The sequence below is a fragment of the Ixodes scapularis genome, unplaced genomic scaffold, assembly GCF_016920785.2.
Source record: "Ixodes scapularis isolate PalLabHiFi unplaced genomic scaffold, ASM1692078v2 PGA_scaffold1__304_contigs__length_218370807, whole genome shotgun sequence".
Classification (NCBI taxonomy): domain Eukaryota; kingdom Metazoa; phylum Arthropoda; class Arachnida; order Ixodida; family Ixodidae; genus Ixodes; species Ixodes scapularis.
Genome location: NW_024609846.1, coordinates 75499131 through 75521859, shown reverse-complemented (window position 1 = coordinate 75521859; position 22729 = coordinate 75499131). Strand labels below are relative to the sequence as shown.

At 48.0% G+C, this 22729-nt stretch overlaps 1 protein-coding gene across 1 annotated transcript; it reads right to left on the bottom strand.

Moving 5' to 3' along the window:
- Positions 1-18245: 18245 nt before the first annotated feature.
- LOC120840185 lies at positions 18246-22528 on the bottom strand. The gene is made up of 4 exons (XM_042290790.1): positions 22470-22528; positions 20345-20409; positions 20011-20103; positions 18246-18531 (listed from the first exon to the last, which is right to left on the bottom strand). Exons 1-4 carry the CDS (start codon positions 22498-22500, stop codon positions 18355-18357), a joined length of 366 nt encoding a protein of 121 aa, XP_042146724.1. The 5' UTR covers positions 22501-22528; the 3' UTR covers positions 18246-18354.
- Positions 22529-22729: the final 201 nt, after the last annotated feature.

The following is a 22729-nucleotide window of genomic DNA, read 5'->3' as shown; positions in this document are numbered from 1 at the left end:
CTTATGTCTTGGGCACGGTTATTTCCGAAGCAAAAAATATTTCCAAAACATAAGGCTGCAATAGCATATGTAGATACCTAGAAGAAATATTGAAAATATTGTGTATACTTTTTTCTCGGTTGAAATTAGGTGTAAGGTGCCGACTTCCACAATTTGTGTCCATTTCTGACTTACGAAAGAGCAAAATTTAAAGCAGTCAAAATTTTGGTGTGTGTCGTCTGTAAGGGCTAATAAAAAACTGTATCCCTTTCGCCTTTACATAACATCAGTTGAGAAAACAAGTCAATGAAGAAGTTACGGTAAATGCGGCCACTAGTGCGGCATGGTGAATATTAGCTAAGATTAAACAATACATTTTGCAGTGCAGAGTGAAATATATCACAATAAATTACATCACAGGGATAATACTTGCATAATTTAAATAAGACCTTACTAAAATAACGATAACGGATATAATCAGTACTAATCCTTGATGTCTACATGATAAACAACTTCCAATGAAAGCTCTTGTTTTTAACATTGACCAAAGAATATATTCGAGGAGAACGTTTTTTGTCGGTGTGAAAAGAACAAAGCTGCCAAATTCGCGGTAAAAACAACTCGGCATGTTGAGTTTCTTTTTTGTAGTTACTTTCACTGTCATTGAGAGATATAACTTTTATACTACAGGTAAAGAGCTGACGAAAGGACGCTGATAGTGACGCTGGAACCTTATTTCCAACGTCATCAAAAAGTTCAAAACATCGCCCAGCTTTCTTGGTGGCATCGTTACTTTACTAGTTCGGTGCTTTCTACCATTCGGCGTTTGCATGAATATTGTTAATATTGGTTCGACTGACGTGAATCGCGCATTGGCCTTTCTTGGACCCCACTATAGCTGGCATAATATCAGAATGAATGTCTATCTCAGTTGACTCCAACCTTGAGTGTTATCGGTCAAGCTAAGCCTGTTCCAACTATTTGAAGATAAATATTACATTAGGTACTAAAAGATGGCCACCCTAGTCTTAAGAAATTGGGGGGGGGGGGGGTATCATTTGCCATTAATAGTGTTGAAATATGTTTTAAGCTTTTGGAGGAAAAAATTATTTTAAATAGAATTGATGTTCTTGTGCAGCTTTCTCAATGATAATGTCCACTGAAAAATATAATTAATTTGTTTATGGCGTTAATTTGAGCCGGCATAAAAAATAAGCTGTAATTTAAGCTTGATTAAAATAGTATGTCCGAATAAATTAAAACACATTGTTTTTTTTCTATTTTTAAGACGTATTACACTTGTTTATTCATATTTGAATTTTATCGACCAAATGTTCTCCATGCGTACTTAGAATAGGTGACCATCGCTGGTGAAGTATAATCAATGCTGGAAAACAGTATATGACAACTTGGGCAATTAATCGTTCACAGTATTCGAGGACCTACTTTATGATATTAATATGCCTACTGGATTAGATGCCATAATAGTTATAACCCTATTGAAGAATCTTGTATATATCACCTGTTACCAATGTGGCAAATTAAGGTTATTTCGAAAACAACACATCAAAAATGGAGCGTGATTACGGACTTTGGCAAATCGCGATGGCCCTTTTTATGATGAAAACCAATTCTGTGGCATTACCCCTTTTACGCTGGTCGCAGCGCAACTGGGGTTTAGAAAAAAATCTCTAGCGTTTATCCTTTATTTATATAGTGCTTGTCCTTTCCAGTGCTTGTTGTTTTCCTTGGCAAGGACGAACCTTTTTGCGGGATTTAGTTTCTTCCACATTTCCGGCTTTATCATGTTTGTATTTGCCTGAAGAGATGTCTACCAATATTTATTCTAAAAACCACTGACAACGCATTTTTGATAAAAAAGTTAATAGATGTACTTTATAATAGATACCACATATTATATGCTTACACATATTTAAACCATATCAAATTATAGAGCTCCTCCTAAAAGACATTATTGCAAAGCAATTTAACCCACCGGCGTGACATCTAAGTTATATTTAGAAAAACAAACATAAATCTACTCCACGGAGGTAATTATACTTTCTAGCATTAATTATATGATGTATTAAAACTGAAATGACTTCTTGGGTTGTTGATTCTCAAGAGCCCATGTTAGAAGGGCAGCTCGCGTGCAATATTATAACGCGCCAATTTCACCCAAAACGGCAACCTGCAGTCCAGACGTTTAATCCAACTGCTCGTTAAAACAATACAATTGCCGTTACCACAAACATCAGTAAAGAAAAACGAGAGATAAGTTTAAATAATGTAAACAACATGAATGATGCGTGTAATAAATATCGCTTTCAAGAGGTGCAACCGTAAATATCTATATATCTAGGGTTCTTTGTTCTCACGTTTTATATTTAAAACAAAATCGGGGGGCGCGGAGGGGGGGGGGGGGGATCGGCGCTTTATACCAAGTTTGTAATCGGGAAGAAAGCGGTTTAAAAAAAAAATCCTGACATTCGCATTTTTTAAAATCAATATTTGAAGAGGTATGTGTATAATAAACAATAAGTTGATCGGTTGCAACATAAGATTTTTATTTTGCATTCAAGTGTTTCAATTTTTGCATTCAAGTGCATTCAAGTTCACAAGACAGGATTGGAGCATGGTTCAAGAGTTCAGTTGGATTTTAAATTTTTCATAGTCCTGGTTGGTTACATAGCCTTTTCTATGCGCATCGTCTCTGTTTGCATCCACGTTCTGTCTGGTTTCTGGACGTATAAACCTTTTCATATTAGTAGTTGCCTCAGCGGCGGATGGAGGGCGCTTGACGCACTCGGTGTGCCATTAGCTTGCTCCTATTTGGTTGCTTTCGGTTTTAACGTCAATGCGGTATGTTGCTGTTTTACGTTGCTTTTGCTTAATTTTTGTGATACGATTATTTTTCTTGTAGCAGACAACCAATGAAACAATGGTATTGAGCCACTTTGAGTACTACGAGGTGTATTTTAGCCTAAATGGCAGGCTTTTTTTACCAACTCCGTTGATGTATCTGATTATGGTCGGTTGCAAAACGCCTGTTTGATGTACAGGATTGATTACCATCGTTTACGACCGTACCCAATGACACCACCTTCCAGAAAAACAGACTAATGAAGAGACTAACACGTGATTGTAAAGAAGCATATCGACAGCTTGATTCGCACTGTGCTGAATTGGCGAGAACAGGTCAACTTGCGAGTTTACTACTCACTGTTTGGTTTTCATGGCCACCCAACGTTTACTGAACTTCGCAGACTGAAAACATATCGTGTAATGACGCAGATAATTTATATGCAAGTAATACCGTACCGGCCTCGTTTTAATAATTCAATACTCGAGCATGCTTTGACAGGCCGAGGAAAACATTTTCTAAATTATCAACCCTGCTGGAGTACTTATAAACAGCATTTCGCGATATTCGCTCTAGGAAAATAGTGCATATGTCTTCCATAAAATTGGCTAAATAAAATTAAAGGGCACAGGAGGAGAAATACATTGAAAAGTTTGGCTCAATTCAAGGGCTAGACACCGTATCACGGACCTGTGTGAACAAATATTTATTAGTTTACACCGATTCGCTTCGTGTATCTCGGCGTCATCAGCCACCAAAGGTATTTGCCATCGGCAATCCCATCGACTAAGGTAATCTATATACAGACGGCTTTTTTTTTTCGCCGTCAAATATTGCGGTTTTCAGATACTGTCAAAAATTAAAACAAAGTACTTAAAAAAGAAAAAAAAAACGTCGCACTCACTGCACATGCACACAACTCAAACCGCGTGTTAGATTTGCAAGTAGAAACGACGTTATTTGATTGTGCACCCTAGTTTAAAACTTTCTACTGTTAGGTGTCTATGGCAATTTCTTACGCGGCGAGTTCCAACCTTTGTGTTAAAATAAATTAAGTGGATGGCACTGGTTATCTAATTATAAACAATAAATAACCGAAGTGACTGTCGAAATGAGACCGAGCATGGTGAACAATTTTTTTAAACTTCATAAGTAAAGCGACCGACCAAATGTTTACTTAACAAAAAAAAATACTTTAGAACCTCGTACACATGTAGGTGTGATCTTATGAACAAGGTTTCGTCGGCCGATATTTTGCCATTGAAAATTTCCAAAAATCACTTATTTCGTATGAAAAGACAACGGTTAGTTTCGAAACTTCGGCATCTGGTTCGGACAGCAATGCGTAGCTTATTTTGTCGGTAAAGAAACACTGTATATATATTTATTTATTTATTTATCCTTTTTTCGGGGGGGGGGGGGGGGGGGGGGGGAGGGTCGGAGGAGGGAGAGTATGCCGTATATCAAAAATAAAATATAGAAAATAAACTTTCCTTTTATTTGAGTAAAGGTATTTTTGGCAATGAAAAAATATATGAGCGAAAAGGGTCTGTAAATCTTGAAGCTACTATTGTGCACATTCTCGAAATCTGTTCAGACGACAGAAACACCACACATATTTTTGTCCAAGTAATGTTATTTCTTCATAATTTCGCATTTTATCGCCTTGCATAGCAACATATATAAATAGGGTTTCGGATTTCTGCGACGCGTAGTTTACTTACCAAAGTCGACAAAATATTTTCAATTTCCTAATTGAACTCTGGCTATAAATATATGAGTAGGAAATTCACAAGAGACAATCTAAGAAAAACAAAAAAAGCTTCAACGACATAGTAAGAAAAGTAACGATATTTCACTATCAATACATTTGTTTCGTAGTTTTTCAACGGCAGTTTTTCAAAACGTTTCTCTATTGGACAAGTTTGCAGACTTTTATTGCCAACTGTTTTAAAGGAGAGTTTCTATCGCTGTACTATCGGCTTTAGATTGTTCCTCGATAAGTATGACGAAGTACACAAGTGCATGCTGTTGCGTTTTTTTCCGAGCTTGGCAACATTTCCAGGATGTACTTTTGAGGTTCTTCTTCACATAATGAAATACTATAGATCACTTTGCGGTTGTCAATCTTTAGTATAAAATCGATAGTTTCACGATACGTGACCGTCGAAAAATGCATTCGGTAGGTGATTTCAGATAGGATCGAGCAAAGGGTTTCTGGTCGATATTTTTAAATAAACATATATGTTTTATATGCTATTGTCTAGTGTCTGGAATAAATAAATCCACGCTTATCTTTTTTACCAGAAAACAAATTCCGGGCTGGAGAAATCGTAAGGCATGAAGAGGTGGAGAGTTGCATTAACGCGCACTGATGGAGGGGGCACGTTTGAGAGTGAATAACCAAAACGATAAACATTGAAGAATTCTAATACTTTTTAAAAAACGAACTTTGGGGACAGCTTGCTTGTTGTATATAGTAATAAGATTTATTTAAGTTATATTTCTTTGTAAAAATTGCCATACTGGCTTGCTGGAACGAAAAATGGCAAAAAGTTGGAGGCCTGTATCTCATGAAATAAGTTAATCACCATCATATAATTTTCAGATAGTGTTTTACTTATATATGGCTATTAGATAAAATATAAGGTATATCAGTCGGAATAAATTTAAGCAATATTGGGCCAAAAATCAACCCGCAAAAACTTTCAATGCAAAAAACAAACAAACTGATTTTTTGTTTTAATTTTTGGTTTACTGTCATAGTACTCTATTTCGGCATTCATTTCTATTAAAATCAGGTTGCATTATTTGATTGAGAAAGAAAACACAAGACTCCAAATTAGGGTCCTTTTTCATAGCCTCCACTTAGCAATGCCCTACACGAGAAGTAAAGTTTCAGTTTCAGCAAACTGAGACACACCTTTCGTATATCTTATTCAGATGGCGTTATATATTTTATTCACGTCGTCCTTATTGGCACCTTGGCGCGAACATTCTAGCTCGCCTTTCGTGAAGTACTCTAGGGCAGCAGACACGTTCTCAGGGCTCACCTTGCACCCCGTCTGAGTATCCGGCTCATACCACACGCCATGCTTTTCCTTACCTAGAGCGTAAGCACTGTCGCCATATTAACCCTTTCTAGGTTAACATGGCGACAGTGTTTACGCTCTATTGTATTTAGGTGGGGTTCGAGTATTTTGGGGCTCTGCTCTGTGTCGGTGTGCTTGTTTGCGCCTGACATTATCGCCTGCGACAGCCGCGAGTGGGATGGCGACAAATACGACTGCTCAGTAAACCGGCATTGCCGGCCATATTTTGCTGGTTAAAGCGAACCCCCTCATCCTTGACAGAAAGCGCGGAAATGCGAAAAAAGGTTGTATCGGCTGTTTTTCCAGAGGTAGTGACGAGTGTCGCCTGCTTCTTTCGTCAACTATTGCGCCATAATCGTAATCTTCGCGAGGAGATGATTCTTGCTAGCTACAAAACACTATCACACAGAAAGGAAATACTTAAATATGTTTCTATTTTAGATTTAAGTCAGGGATACATAAGAGAGAGAAAGAGATGGAGGTAGGGGGGAAGAGAGAGGAGCATATAGTGTCGTAAAAAACGCAAATAAACAATGTTCCCAATGGCCGATGGCTGCAGGATCTTTTCTCGGGTCACTAGTTCGTATTATGACACCTCTTTGTACACAGCAGTTTCTCCTCACTTTTACTGTGTGAACGATCGCTATAGTTATCAGTGGCCTCATCTCAATAAAAATATCTAAAATATGTGTGTTAGTTCATGAAACTGGAACTCAGACTCACTTCTCGTATAGGGCACTGCTTAGGGTAAGGCAGAAACGACTGCCCAAAGAAACCAAGAAGGGGTACCTAAACTCTAAAATAATCAAAGCTGGTGCTTTTTTTGTTTTTATTATTCTCATCGGAAGTTTTCGTTGTTTGAGTTTTAAGCCATGTTTGCCTAAATATATACCAACTATCGTATAACTCAGATACCTTATAAATTTTTTAAAAATAATAGGCATATATAAGTTGTGGGAAAGTTGCCTTGCTGCGTGCCCAACCCGGCGGAACAACACGGAGCCAGGATTTCGGAAAACGTGAAGCTACATTTATTAGTAAATTGTAAACATGAAGTTAGTATTAACAAGGTCGTTGGTCGACACCGCCGCAGCGTGTACCTTTCGCTCCAGGCCCCGCTTCTCTCTCCTTTGGTCGGCGTCCCCGCTGCTGCTTTTATGCTTTCTTTCACAGGGGGTAACGCCCCCCGCGCTCTTTACACACAGTGGCGCCCCTATAGCGTCCACAAAATCCCCCCCTCAAAAGTCAGGCATGTCGATGACGTGCTCGTCCTGGTCGTTTGACCTCAGAAGTTGAGGACGTTGCCTTCGTACGACGTCGATGGCCCTCTGCAGCTCGTCGTGGCTCTGGAGCCTCGCAGCGCGGTCGGCAGCTTCCCGGGTCACGTGTAGGAGCCCCGCTCGGTGTGTTTCTCGAGCGAGCTCCGGGACTCCGCACAGCGGACAGAGGAGCCTCCGTTCCTCTGCGGTGTATTGCGCCGCTGGATCGTTGGGGTGGCGGTCCTCCAGTGTCAGTCCCCTGAAAGGCTCGGGGACGATGACGTGCGCCTCCCCGCGTTCTGGGCGTGGTTGTTCTTCCCAGGCTTGCCGGGATGCCCAGCCGACCGGTCCACCGTCGGTCTGCACCATCCATGTTGTCACGGTGGCTTGTGGCCGTCGCCGGCAGCGGCGGCAGAGGATGTGGAAGTCCGCGTTGCCCTGATCTCGTCGTGATGGCCCCGGCCCCTGTCCTTGTGGCCTGGGTGACCGTGGTCGCCACCTCGAATGGGTCCCCCGGCCCTGGTGGCCGTGGTGGCTGATATGGCTGCGACGGCCGCGGTGATGAGATCGCCACCCTCTCTCCATCTTCATAAAAATAAGAAACAGCCCGATGAGCGCAACATTAGGCGTGCCGCGCGTGGCCCCTGAAAATAAAAGTCGATAAGTGCTCTCAGGTGGGATATACTGCCCCCCCCCCCCCCCCCAATTCAAAAGGAGAACATATTGATGGGGTATGAACTGGAGAACGTTCAACATTTTAAGGGTGAAAAACAAATGTTTTTGTTAGTCGCTTCGTGATCTCCCTGTTAGCTGTTACCGACGTCGCAGATTGGACCGCCGGGGTGGCGGGGAGGGGGAATCAGGGACCCGACTGCTGCTGCCATCTGCTGGATCCTGCGAGAAATCTTCTTGGCTGTGGAATAACTTTAGGTCGGTAACATGAATGGGTCCTGTGGATTGACCACTGGAGCAGCAAATAAGTGTGTATGTGAGCGGGGACAGCTTTTTGCCAACACGGAATGGACCCTCCCACCTGTTTGCCAGTGAGGCCGTGAATCCCCTTGTTGCATCACTCAGGGGATGAGTGCGCCTGAGCACGAGGTCTCCCACCTCAAACTGCAGGTTTCGGCGTCCCTGGTTGTACTGCTCGGACTGCTGCAGTCTGGCGACGTCGAGGCTCTCCCGAGCTTCTCTGAGGTTGTCCGAGAAGCGCTTGCGAAGGTCGTCTGCAAACTTCGAGTAGCTGCGGTATTGCGACGTGGGTTCTGTTGAGCGAAGAGCGTTCGAAAGCGGGAAGGCAAGTTCTTTGCCAAAATTTAGCTGGGCAGGGCTGAGACCGGTCGACCGGTTAACCGTGGTGTGAGTGGCGAAGGCCATTTCTGGGAGCTTCGCGTCCCAGTCCTTGTGGCGATCGGTATGCGCAACGAGCATCATCTTAAGGTTCCGGTTCACCCTTTCAGTGATGTTAGCTTGCGGGTGATACGGTGATGTACGTTTATGCTCAATTCCCAGCACCGCACACGCATCCACGAACACCTTGCTAGTGAAATAAGAAGCGTTGTCTGAAATCAAACTCGTCGGGAATCCGAAGCGCGCGAATGTTTGCAGCAGACAATCCCAGATTTTCTGCGAGTCCAGTTTGCGCAAAGGGAACAGCTCAACCCATTTCGTGAAATGATCCGTTACGACGAACAAGTACTGATTTCCGCGAGGACTGCGCGGGAATGGGCCCATGACGTCACAACAACAGATCTGCCAAGAGCTCTGGCTTACGATCGGTTGCATGAGGCCTGGGGGTTGACCACCACGTGGCTTCGCTTTCTGGCATGACGGGCAACTACGCGCATACCTCAGTACATCTTGCCGCATGCCGGGCCAGGTCACAATTTGGGACAACTTATCATACGTTTTGCTCCCACTACTGTGTCCGGCTAGTGCTTAGTTGTGCATGTATGTGATGAAAGACTTACGTAACTTTCTAGGTATCACAGAACGGAACGCCGAGCTGCTCGGGTCGTCATCAGCTTGAGGGATGTAGCGCAACAGGAGCCCGTCGCTGCTCAGCAAGTACGAGTCGAATTGCTCGTCACTCGCTGCATTAACCGTGCTCGTTATTGCCAGCCAGGCGGTCACCCGCTGACACAGCCCGTCGTCCTGCTGAGCCTTGAGAAGTTCCTCTCTTGTGATCAGTGCTCCCCACCGTGATTCAGGTGATTCCTGCGTTGTGATGGCGACAGCAACCAGGCCCGGACCTTCCTGCGTGTGCTCCTCAGGGAGGGGGGCGCGGGAAAGAGCATCAGCAATTTTGTTTGTTGCACCGGGTCTGTACACGATAGTGTAGTCGTATCGCTGTAGCATAAGCGCCCAACGAGCAAGCCGACCGGCAGGGTTCTGAAGCCTTTTCAGCCATGAAAGTGCTAAGTGATCACACTGAATTTGGAATGTTGCGCCGTCTAAGTACATGTCAAACCGCTTTAACGCATATACTATGGCCAAACATTCCCTTTCCGCCACACTGTAGTTCCGCTGGGCGGGAGTAAGTGTCTGACTTGCGAAGGCAACTGGCCGAAGCACACAGTCATGCTCCTGCAGCAGAACAGCACCCACGCCGATATCGCTTGCATCTGTCTGCAAAACGAAAGGTTGGTTTAAATCAGGAAGATGCAGACAAGCATTTTCAGTCACTGCCCCCGAGAGGGCAATGAATGCACTCTGTTGTTCAACGTTCCAGTGCCACTTGATGCCCTTTCGAAGGAGGTGATTGAGTGGCTGAGATATCTCGGAACAGTAGGGAATAAAATCCCTGTAAAATGCAATCATACCAAGATACCTCTGCAGGCTTTTCACGTCATGTGGGCACGGATACTCCGTTAGCGCGCGAACCTTCTCCTCGTTAGGACGGAGTGTGCCATTGTCAACCACGAAACCAAGAAGATTATGTGACAAGTATGTAGCGCCCCCCTCCGGTCTGCCCGCCTGTGGCCGCCAGCCTCGGCGGGCAACATTGTTCACCTCCCCAATAAACGCCGTCGAGCACACACTGCTCCGATCAGTCATCGTCCACCCTCAACCAGGCTGCGTGTCGTCTCTCCTCGGCGGGTGCTTCGGCCCCTTCGTCCACGTTCGAGAAAGATCGTGAGACTGGCGACGAGGAACCGTGGCACTGGAGGCTAACAACGTGCACGGTTCGGCCCACGCCGCCGAGAGAGTCGGAACACCGCGCCCCGCTCCTGTCGCCATGCCGCTGTACGGGAGGCTCGAGCCGTTCGAGGGAGATGGGTCCGCCTGGCCGGTCTACGAAGAACAGGTCCACGTGTTCTTCCGGGCGAACGACACGCCCGAGGGGAAACAACGGGACATCTTCCTGGCCAGCTGCGGGACCCGCGTCTTCAGCCTCCTGCTCGACCTCCTCAAGCCGGCCACGCCGCACGTCAAAACGCTGGGTGAGCTGCTCGCCACGCTGCGCTCGCACTTCAGCCCGGCGCCGTCCACGCTGATGGAGCGGTTCCGCTTCAACAACCGGAGCCGCCAGGACGGGGAGACCCTCGGGCAGTTCGTCGCTGCGCTACGAGGGTTAGCGAGTACCTGCGACTTCGGCGACCAGTTGGACTCGCTACTCCGGGACCGGTTCGTCTGCGGCATCAACAACTCCGCCATGCAGACGAGACTCCTGGAGCTCCCCGACCCCTCGCTGGACGACGCGGTGAAGGCAGCGCTGGCGATGGAGGCAGCAGCGAAAGACGCCAGCGAGATAGCGCGTGCGGCCGGCTCACCGTCGACGGAAGCGGCGGTGAACAAGATGGCGGCGAGGAGCGGTGCCTGCAGCCGCTGCGGTGCTGCCCACTCCCCCTCACAGTGCCAGTTCGTCCAAGCACAATGCTTCACGTGCGGGAGAACTGGGCACCTCGCACGTGTCTGCCGAGGGGGGAGGACGAGCGGCGGCCAGCAGCAGCAGCAGCAGCCTGGTTCAAGCCCGGGTTCCAGCCAAGCCCGCGGCCAGGGTGGCCGTCGCAAGAAAACGCGGCGGGGACGAGCGGCACCAGGCCCGGGTTCGTCGTCAGCCAGGGTCCACGTAGTGGCCGAGGACCCGCAGATTTTCGACGTGTGGCACACCAACAGACTTCCATCATCTGTGCCACCATACTTGGTGTCCGTCGAAATCTGCGGTCACCCCATCACCATGGAGCTGGACACGGGGGCCAGCGTGTCGGTCATGCCCGGGAAGCTGTTCAAGCGGACCTTCCCCGGCGTGTCCATAGAGGCGTCGGACGTCATGCTGCGCAGCTACTCCGGGCAGCTTTCCCAGGTCCAGGGTCGGGCCCAAGTCAGCGTTCGCCTTGGCGACAGGGAGGCAATCCTTCCCCTTTACTTAACCAAGGGGTCGTCGCCGACGCTGCTGGGCCGGAACTGGATTCACTCGCTGGGTGTTCGGCTGCCGGAGTACCAAGAAGCTGCGCTGCACGTGGTGCAAGACGTCCCAAGCCTCCTGACCGACTTCCAGTCCCTGTTCCAGCCAGGGGTGGGCACCTTCGCCGGCACGACGGTCGGCATCCATGTTCCCGAGGGAGCCCGGCCTCGGTTCTTCAAGCCGCGTCCGCTGCCGTTCGCCCTGAAGGACGGGGTCACCCAGGAGCTGCAACGGCTGCAGCGAGAGGGAATCCTGGTGCCCGTCAAGTCTTCCGAGTGGGCTGCACCGATTGTTCCAGTCCTCAAGCGAGACGGCCGCGTCAGGATCTGCGGGGACTTCAAGGTCACCATCAACCCCGTCGCTACCGTCGAAAAGTACCCGCTGCCACGGGTAGAAGATCTCTGGTCAGCTCTGTCCGGGGGACAGAAGTTCACCAAGCTCGACCTCCGAGATGCCTACCAGCAGCTGGTGCTCCAGGATGCCGCCCGGAAGTATGTCACCATTTCGACTACTATGGGACTCTTCCAGTACACGCGCCTACCGTTCGGCGTGGCCTCAGCCCCAGCCATCTTCCAGAGAGAGATGGACAACCTCTTCAGGGGCATGAGGCACGTGGCGGTGTACTTGGACGACATCCTGGTTACCGGTACCGACGACGGGGACCACCTGCAGAACCTGCGCAAGGTCCTAGCACGATTGCAGGACGCCGGTCTCAAGCTGAGGCTGGACAAGTGCGTGTTCCTGACCCCCAGCGTGGAGTATCTGGGACACATCATCTCCCAGGCTGGCCTGGCCCCGGCACCCCGCAAGATTGAGGCCGTGCTTAAGGCGCCGAAGCCCAAGAGCAAGAAGGAGCTTCAGAGCTACCTCGGCCTCATCAACTTCTACAGGAGGTTCCTGCCCAACCTGTCGACGCATCTGGAGCCGCTGCATCGCCTGCTTCGTGATGGGCAGCAGTGGGCCAGGAAGAAGGAGCAGGACTTGGCCTTCCAGCGCAGCAAGGAGCTGGTCGTTAAGGCTCCAGTGCTGGTGCACTTCGACCCGGCCAAGCCTGTAGTCCTCACCGTGGATGCGTCGCCGTACGGGGTAGGAGCCGTCCTGTCGCACCGGGGTCAGGATGGTCAGGAACGCCCTGTGGCGTTTGCTTCTCGTCGACTACATGCGGCGGAGCAACGCTACAGCCAGCTCGACAAGGAAGGCTTGGCCCTCCTCTTCGGGGTCCAGCGCTTCCATCAGTACCTGTGGGGCCGGCAGTTCGAGGCAGTCACGGACCACAAGCCGCTGCTGGGGCTGCTGGGACCTGACAAGGCGGTCCCAGTGCAAGCCTCGCCTCGTGTGGTACGCTGGGCCTTGACGCTGGCAGCCAACAGGTACAAGCTGGTCTACCGCCCTGGGAAGGACCTGGGACCTGCCGACGCCCTGAGCCGCCTGCCCCTGCCGGAGGTGCCTGCTGCCGTTCCTGAGCCAGCTGACGTTTTCCTGCTGGAGCGGGCCTACCCGGGGGTGCTCACCAGGACTGCGGTGGCGCAGGCGACCAGCCGGGACCCGGTGCTGTCCCAGGTGGTCAAGGCGGTTGCCCGAGGGGAGGAGCTGCGTCACCAGGCGTTCAGCCACAAGACCGCCGAGCTGAGCTTGGAGCAAGGCTGCCTCCTGTAGGGTTCCAGGGTGATGATTCCACAAAGTCTGCGGGCCAAGGTGCTGCAGCTGCTGCACGCGGGGCATCCTGGCATTGAAAAGACAAAAATGGTGGCACGGTCGCACGTTTGGTGGCCTGGCTTGGACCGGGACATCGTGCACCAGGTGCAAGGCTGCCAGGTCTGCCAGGAGAACCAGCGAGCCTCGCGCCACGTGGAAATCACCCCCTGGCCGTTCCCACAGAGGCCGTGGTCCCGCTTGCATGTGGACTATGCGGGACCCTTCAAGGGCCACTACTTCCTGGTGGTAGTGGACGCCTTCTCCAAGTGGGTGGAGGCACTGCCAGTCACCAGTCCCTCGGCAAGCGCGACCATTGCGGCTCTGCGGCAGGTCTTCGCGGCGCAGGGATTGCCGGACATCATTGTGTCCGACAATGGTCCCGCTTTCGCTAGCGCCGAGTACCTCGACTGGCTGCAGAGGAATGGGATCCGCCGGATGCTGGTTCCGCCGTACCACCCCGCTTCAAATGGTGCAGCAGAGCGGGTGGTACAGACCCTCAAGAACAAGCTCAAGAGGAGCCAGCCCGGGGATTTCCGGACGCAGGTGGCCCGGGTACTGTTCCAGTACCGGACCACACCGCATGAGGTCACTGGCCGTGCCCCCTGCGAGCTTCTGCTGGGCCGGATGGTCAAGACCCCCCTGGACGTCTTGCATCCAGACCTCCGGTCCACGGCGCTCCTGAAGCAGCTGAAGCAGAAGCAGAAGCTGGCTGCTGACCGAGGGTGCCGTCCCGGGCCTTTGCCGGAGCCGGGAGCGTCGGTGTACGCCAGGAACTTCCGTCCTGGCCCACCCTGGTCTGCCGGGCGTGTGGTTTCACCAGCGAGTGCCTCGTCGCTGCTCGTCCGCATGCCCGACGGGACCACCTGGCACCGGCACGCCGACCATGTCAGGCCTCGCCTCGGGACCTGGCTTCCACCCTCGGTCGTCGCTTCAGAGGACCAGCCTGCAGGGGGCCCAACAGCACCAGTCGTGGCCAGCGGAGCGCCACCCACCCCGGAGGCGACAAGCGTCGCCACTCCTGTGGCACCAGTTGGACCGGTGCCGCTCCCAATCCGGTCCCTGCAGCTCCACCGGGTGGAGCGCGACCGGGACAGGCAGCGCCCGGCGTTGCCACACCTGGCCCGTCAACTCCCGTGCCCAGGCGGAGTACGCGGCAGCGGAGACCACCTGACCGCTACTCGCCTGGGTGATCTTCATCATTGACCGGCCAGGACTTTGCACGACCAGACGCCGAGTTGGTGTCGGCCGTGCGCGTCGTGTATTTAGTTATTTTGTTTTTTGAGAAACAAACTGGGGGGGAGGGATGTGACAAGTATGTAGCGCCCCCCTCCGGTCTGCCCGCCTGTGGCCGCCAGCCTCGGCGGGCAACATTGTTCACCTCCCCAATAAACGCCGTCGAGCACACACTGCTCCGGTCAGTCATCGTCCACCCTCAACCAGGCTGCGTGTCGTCTCTCCTCGGCGGGTGCTTCGGCCCCTTCGTCCACGTTCGAGAAAGATCGTGAGAGATTAATCTTTGGCGCGGCCAACTGCACCTTTCCCGGGTGAATTGTGAGACCCGCGCTACGCATTCGCTCGAGTATTATTCTCAAGTGCTCGACGTGTTCTTCGAACGTGCGCGAGAAGACAACTACGTCATCCATGTATGCCATTGCAAAGTTGTACTTTGCGTCGCCAAGTACAACGTCCATCAAACGTTGAAAACTCGCTGGCGAGTTTGACAAACCGAACGGCAAACGGGTGAACTCGAATAATCCTCTGTGGCAGATGAACGCCGTTTTCTGCACGTCCAACGGGTGAATCTGGATCTGAAGGAACCCGCGGCTGCAATCGAGCGTTGTAAACACAGTCGCGTTACCGAGCGCGTACATTACAGAGGAAATACTAGGGAAAGGGTAACTGTCCCGTACAGACACGTCGTTAAGGCGTCTGTAGTCTACACAAAGCCTGGCGGTTCCATCCTTTTTTGGAGCAAGGACCACAGGAAACGCCCAAGGGCTCTTTGACTCACGTACTGCACCGGTGTCAATCATCTCCTCGAGTGCCGTGTCCAGGAGTTCCCTTTTGTGCACGCTGATGGGGCGCGGATTGCACCTCCAGGGCGGAGCGTCACCGGTTTAAATCCGATGCAGCAGGATGTCTGTCTTTGCTGGGCGCTCCGTGAACATCGGAGAGAACGGCCGCAGGACGTCCTCCAGCTTAATCTTTTGAAGGTTATTGGCCGGGCACTTCTGTAGTGCAGCGTTAATGCCTGCAGGCAGGAAAGCTGGGGTCGCTGTGAAGTGGGTCGGGAGGGTTGGGCCGGTAATGCAGTCCTCTCGCCTGGTAAACGGAGTGAGCTCCGTCTGGCTTCCTAGTCGGTAGCCTCCACCAGGGAAATCAAGCGTCATGTTCTCGCCTGCAATAAAATCTCGGCCCAAGATTACGGGTACGGCGAGCCCCGGTAGATAAAGAAAGCGCTGACGCCGTGTCTTTTCGTGGAACGAAATTTTGAGCCTAACGGCTCCACCCGCTGGTTTTGCGAAACCAGAAGCTAGCTGCAAAAGAGTGTCAGATGGACGGAGCGTTATTTTTTTAGATTTGCATAGCTCATGTGCGTCGTCACCAATAAGCGAGATAGCGGCCCCCGTATCCAAAAGCGCGGCAAAAGAAAAACCAAGCAAGGTAATCGTCATGCGCGGTTCGATTATTTTTGCGATAGGCTGCAATCGACATACGGATGGAGCAAGCGTAACCCTTTGTGTGTTCCAAGCTGTCGTATTTGCCGTCGTCGGCTGTAATCTGGGATTCAGCGACGCCGGCCGTAATAGTTTCCCGACTGAGTTTCTCTGTTACTGCCCGGATTTTCACGGCCTCTTACTTCTCGAGGGTTGGCCGGGACTTGATAATCCCTCTCGCCACTTCCAGCCCTTCCGCCATTTGTTTGATTCTGCATTGACGATGCATTTGGGCACTCTCTTTGGAAGTGACCGCGCTGTCCACAATTGTGGCAGCGGTCCGAATACCTGTCTGAGCCACCTGCACCAGGGCGCTCTTCGGACATCCTCCAGTGGCCCCGCATTGAACCAGTACTGGAGTGCCTCCGGCTGCTTTCATGGGCCATTTTATGCCCGTCCCGTGGAGGTCTTTGTGTCGGGTATGCCTCGGCGCCTGTCCAAGCACATGCGGGTTCAAGAGAGTTTTCTGGCAGTGGCGGGGGCAGATAATTCTGCTTAGCGAGGAAGATCTCCTCTGTGCCGCGGGCATGCCGGGCCAGCTCTTCAAGGGTCCCAAAGGTGCGGCCGTGTAAGTAGGCGTGGTATTTTGGGTGACATTGCCTTATGACCCGAGCTATACTCTCCGACTCGAGGGCATCAGGTTTCGCCCTTCTTGTGAGTTCCTGTATTGCGCGAACATATTGAACCAGGTTTTCGTTCGGATGTTGCGTTCGGGACTCGAGTTCTCTCAGAATTTGATACTCGTAACCAGGGGGCAGGAACTCATCTCGGAATCTCCGCTCAAACTCCGCTATGCTCGTGAATGTGGTTTGCAGCCTTAACCAACACGCAGCACTTGACTGTAGCGCAAGCGGAAGTATTCTCTTAATAATGAGAGATTGCGAGGCGCCCGAGGCGGCTTTGTAGGTGTCCAACTCACCCAAGAAGTCAGCGACTGACTTGGTGTCGCCGTAGCCAGTGTAGACCGGCACCGTCAGCTGGGGGTGTAGCTCCGGCTCACGTGAATGCTGGACGGCGAGGCGCTGTGTGACCACATCACACATGGCTGCCACCTTCAAAAGCAGTTCGGCTTGCGCATCCGCCGAGCTCGTTCCGGGATTCCCGCTTGCTTCGGGCTTTTCGCCATCCTTCGTCTCGGACCGTACTGTGGGAGACATGGCGGAAAAAAACAAACGCAAAGCAGACAAGAAAAAGGGTGTGCGGCAACAGACGGTAACTCGACTAACGCAAGATTAACACGCCCCCAAAGCGTCGCTGGCGTGATTAAGCAATGCTTTGCGGCTCCAATTCAACGGGCAATCGCGCTGTCGTGAATACACGCAACGCCGACACGGTGCACTACTTCGAAGAGAAACGCCACGGTTGAAAAATCTTACCTAGCGATGAAACCCCAGACCCGCGTCATTTTGACAGGAGGGCAGCAAAACACGTTGGGCGCCATGTGGGAAAGTTGCCTTGCTGCGTGCCCAACCCGGCGGAACAACACGGAGCCAGGATTTCGGAAAACGTGAAGCTACATTTATTAGTAAATTGTAAACATGAAGTTAGTATTAACAAGGTCGTTGGTCGACACCGCCGCAGCGTGTACCTTTCGCTCCAGGCCCCGCTTCTCTCTCCTTTGGTCGGCGTCCCCGCTGCTGCTTTTATGCTTTCTTTCACAGGGGGTAACGCCCCCCGCGCTCTTTACACACAGTGGCGCCCCTATAGCGTCCACAAAGTAAAATACAATCTGAAGAGTATATGATTACGATTAAATTATTTCATGAGATACAGGTCTCCAAATTTTGCCATTTGTCCTTCGAGCAGGCATGTTTGGCAACTCTTAGAAAAATGAATATAATTTAAATAAATATTCTTCCATATACTACAAGCAAGCTGTACCCAAAGTGTGTTTTTAAAAAGTATTACAACTCTTCTAATTTTATCGTTTTAGTTATTTTTCTTTAAACGTGCCCCCTCCATCAGTGCGCGTTAATGCAACTGTCCACCTCTTCATGCTTTCCGGTTTTTCCTCTCCGAAACTTTTTTTCTGGTCAAAACTAAGTGTGGGTTTGTCTATACAAGACACTAGGCAATAGTATATAACAACATAAGTTATTTATAAAATCTCGACCAGCCACCCTTCGGTTGATCTTATCTGCAATCAACATACGATAGATAAATATATAGATATCACTATCGGTAATTTTCTCACTATCGATAGTTGGTTCGGCTTCAAGAATGGATAGCATCCATGGAACTACTGATTTATTTGCACCACTAGTGTACACAGTACGAAAAGTCAGTGTGCTCAACTTTATTTAGCCTGGTTTAGGTTTAGTCCTTCTAGTGAGAATTTCTCCTACTGATCTTTCCTTGACTTGCGCTTAGGTTTCTTAGTCTTCTTAGTTTTCTTCTTTTTTTGCTTGGGCTTTTCAGTGGGCGCAGGAGTATTGTCATCAGTCTCGTTGGGCCCACCTGAATTATTTGTCAAATGACATTCTCCGTTTTGACAAATTCCCTTTTCGCCAGTGTTGTACTGAAAATGACAAAGTAAAAAAGTGCATATTAGTTTAAAATATTCATGAGAAGTAATTTTCGGTAACGGAACAGTTTAAAGTATGAGAGCACATTATTTTAAGACTGTTCAACCGAATGTACCCCAAAATTAACCGCTACGCTTAACGGTACAAATAACGCATTAGAGTTAGTAGTAAAAACGCTCCACGAGACATGATTTTAATGCGACTTCATATGGTGTTGGATTTTTCCTGCCAATTTTATCAAAATCATTTAGGTGGCATACGTCATTCATAAAAATAAATAAAACACAATGTAAGCGTAGTTGAAAAGGATTATGCGGTGTTGATTAAGAAAATAAGATATTTCCAAAAAGAGACACGAGAATGTTGTCCGTCTCCTTTCGAAACATGTCTTTTTACGGTTACATCCCTAATTCGCGAAGTTTTGAAGCGGATCCCTCTTGTGTTTTTTATGAATAAACTAATGGAGGGACGTTACCCGGAAAATTAGAGCAGTAAGCGCTCTTGGCAAGATTTCACGGGAAATGACGGTATCATATGGCACTGTGACGTCACGTGATACTTTTACGTAAACACACTGAGTCACTTAAATTAAGCGACGAAAACTAGCGTCGCCATTTGACGTCAGGTCTGTCGTGTAAAGCGTTCTCCTGCTATCTCAGAATGTTTGCTGATATATATACCGGAGAAACTAACCTCACCTTATGCTTCGGCGTCACATAAAACGGTTCCCTGCTAGATTTTGGGGGAAGCCTTAACCGCTACAGAGGGCGGGATACTCTGAGATCACGTAAAAACACGTAACACTACGACGCCTAATGGCGTTACTTGTTTATGTGAGATCAGACATGGGATGTCATAGTTCCACGTTTCTTGACAGTATTACTTTGCCGCGTGATATCTGAACCTTTCTGGATTGATTAGTTTCGCTGCATAGTGATTGTGCACCGACCCTCCGCAGCGGGGCGTGCAGCGCACCGCCTGTGATCTCAATTAATTTCTAGGACACGACTAGTTACCATGAATTTGTTTCGGCTTAGTGGATGAAGATAAGACTTTCGTCATGTGTAACTTCTTTGCGTCTCTTGTTATTGAAAAGTCACCACCCTCAGATTAAGTGTTAAACCTATATATTATTTAGACATACTGCCGGCTGCCATTTGGCAGCCAAGGCAGGAGAGGGCACACAGGGCAACAATATATATAATACTGCCATATCATCTTTAGGTTTATTATGGTCGGGAAATCATACAAAAAATTTGAAATTTCGGCCTAAACTTGGCAGTAAACAAACTAAAGAAAGAGAGCAGCACGTACGTGCCTCCTCATTTGCAATTTCCTAAAACCGCTTTAGTGAAAATGTTTGCAAATTGAAAGGAATTATACTATTTACCGGAAAGGCATACACGAAAAACCTATGACCTGCAGGTGCGGCAGCACGTGAGTGTGCTAACTAGATTAGGCTTGCTACTCACAAAGCACTTTTCTCCGTCCCCAAAGAAAAATTGGTCCCATGAGTTGGTGCCAGAGTTCCAGCAGTAATAGTCGCAGCCTTCTCGGTTTACCTCCTGTAGAAATCACAAGCAGTGTAAGAAAAAGTGGAACAAATATTCGCAGGAACTTGCTTACACAGTGTGAATAGCGTGTTATTAATTTACAAAATTAAGTATTAATTCGTGGACGAATTTCCGTTCATTTTAATGCTTCATAAAAATTTACAAAAGCAAAAGTGGACCTCACATAATCGTTGCTTTCATTTATAAATAACCCCTCAAAATGCTTCCAAACGTGTAATGAAAGAACGTTTACCGATGCGGGTCTCGTTCCGTTCTGGCAATTGTGGGCTGCAGCGCTGCCGAAGAAGGCCACACACACTGCAGGCAATGAAGCACACAAAATTCAATTCAACTGAAGCCAAGCTTAAAAGGTTTATTTAACCGTTTGCCTTCAGCGTTTGTTTTGTATCTATTAGTGTAAAAATGAAATAAAAAAAGGCATTCATAAATTATTCGCTCATTGATGTGCGCGTCGAGATGCCTATGCAGTAGAAGAAGCGTGTTTTTTTTAGAAATAACCATACAGTTTCATATCAAGGGGGAGTAATGCAGTCATTGGGCTAGCGCATTAACCGATTTCTACCACTGCGAAACTGTTGCATGTTCTTAGTTCCTGCATCCACGGGTGTTATAAAGTGTATAACTTTTATCTGGTGCAACAACTTAAATTATGATCAAGTGGTGGCAAGAACATCTTTCCTCAACTCGGTATTTACTGACATGAAGATATGGAAAAGAAAATGTCTGCGCTTGTCAAAAGGTACAATTCGTAAGTTAATCCTCAAAGTTGTGCACGTGTCTCTTTAACCCAGCACACTCACCCGATGCTAAGCCGATCTCGAAGGGACTAAGGAGGACCCCAGTGCTGTCTGGTGTCTTCGAGCAGTTTCACAAAATGTATATGCAAAATCTACGGTGCGATTGATTTTCTAGTGCTTGGGAAAGAGTAGAAAAAAAAAAGATCGGTGTCGTTTTTAAAGGCTGGTTGAAATTCGGGGGGAAACCTTTTTCTCGGAAAACATTTTGTGCACACCGAGTCTATCCCTAAAAAAAAACAAAAAACAACTTGTCCTTGAAAAAAAAAAGATTGTGGGCACCAGCGCTTCCGAAGAGCGCAAGAGACACTGCAGGAAATAATGCCCACAGAAATCAATACATGTGAAGTCACCCTTAACAGTTTGTTTTAACCTGTATTTCAGCTCAACGAACGTAAGTCATATATTAATGTAATAATAAATAAACAAAAGACGTTGATGAAATATTTGGTTATTTTTGTGCGTCGGGAAACCCACACATAATATGGAAACGTTTTTTTATAAGAAAAAACAAACAACGTAGAGTGTAACATTTAGGAGCAGGGATACGGTCGATGGGAAAACGCAGTAACCGATTACCGCCACTGCGAAGCTGTTGGATGTTCTTAGTTACCAGATCCACGTCTCATGTTATAAAGATGACATCTTAAACATAGTTTGTATTAAGAATACGGTTGTTTAAATTTAATATGGAATAAAGCCTTAAATTATGACCAAGTTGAGGGAAGAACACCATTCCTGAACTCGGTATCTATTGGTATAAAGATTTGCACGAGAAAATGTCTACACATGTCAAAAGACACAATTCGTAAGTTTAGCTAACATCACACGGAGTCTATGTTAAGATCTCGCAGGTAAATAAAAGAAACCTATGGGCTGGTTGCTATCCCCGAAGGAGTTTCACGAAATGTATTTTCAAAATATACTGCGCGATTAACATTTTTATGGCGTCAGGATAAACAAAAAAAAAAAGATATAAGATCGCTAGTGTCTTGAAATGCTAGGTGAAATGCGGAAGGAAGTCTCTTTGATCGGAACACATTCTATTCAAGCCAGGCCTATCCGTGTTAAAAAAAAAATAACAGAAATAATCCCTTCAGCCTATTTAAAAATATATCATTAATTTTTAGCAAACGTATAGCATAAATAATTAGGAAAGGAATAGTTTTCGCGGTAGGTATTTTTTGGCGCGTTTTTGTTTACAGCCTGAATGTTATCTCCATAAGAGGGCAGGGGTCACATGTTGTAGATTCTGAACGACACCGACAGCTGGGGAAAAGGTAGCGGTGTCCAAAAAATACATTATTATATCTGAGAGTTATGCATTCTGAACTTTCATTTACCACAAATCAATTTTCTAAACCTATTTCCTCGAATGTACGTAACAAAGTCAGTGATGTTGTTACTTATGAAAAATAATAAAAATAGATACTTCACTGAACAGAATCACTAGTGCATTGCTTAGTTCGAAAATATTTATAGAAAATATTTTGAGCTTTATATATAGAACCATATGCCTTATTAGAATATGTCATCAGATCCTCCAAAAATGTAAAACCTCACCCAACACCAGCGTGGTTCCGGTCAACCCCATATTCGGCGTACAAGTTCTCAACGACGATGTGAATGCCTATGGCGACTAGAGTCGAATTTTATATAGTCGCAAAAGTAGCGGCCTTTACTTTTTTAATTGTTTAACTTTTTTCCACTTGGAGCTAAGACTGTTCTACCAAATAAATAGCTTTCTCATGCTGGATTGCGTAGCTGTTTCTTTGTTCTTAGCACACGCAGTTTGACATATACCTGTCAAGAGTCTGGAACGA

Coding starts and splice junctions, on each gene's coding strand:
- LOC120840185 (XM_042290790.1), bottom strand. CDS start 22,500: ATGGGGTTGACCGGAACCACGCTGGTGTTGG. Junction 20,104..20,344: donor ACGGAACGAGACCCGCATCG/GTAAACGTTCTT, acceptor TGATTTCTACAG/GAGGTAAACCGAGAAGGCTG. Junction 18,532..20,010: donor GGGACGGAGAAAAGTGCTTT/GTGAGTAGCAAG, acceptor TGTCATTTTCAG/TACAACACTGGCGAAAAGGG.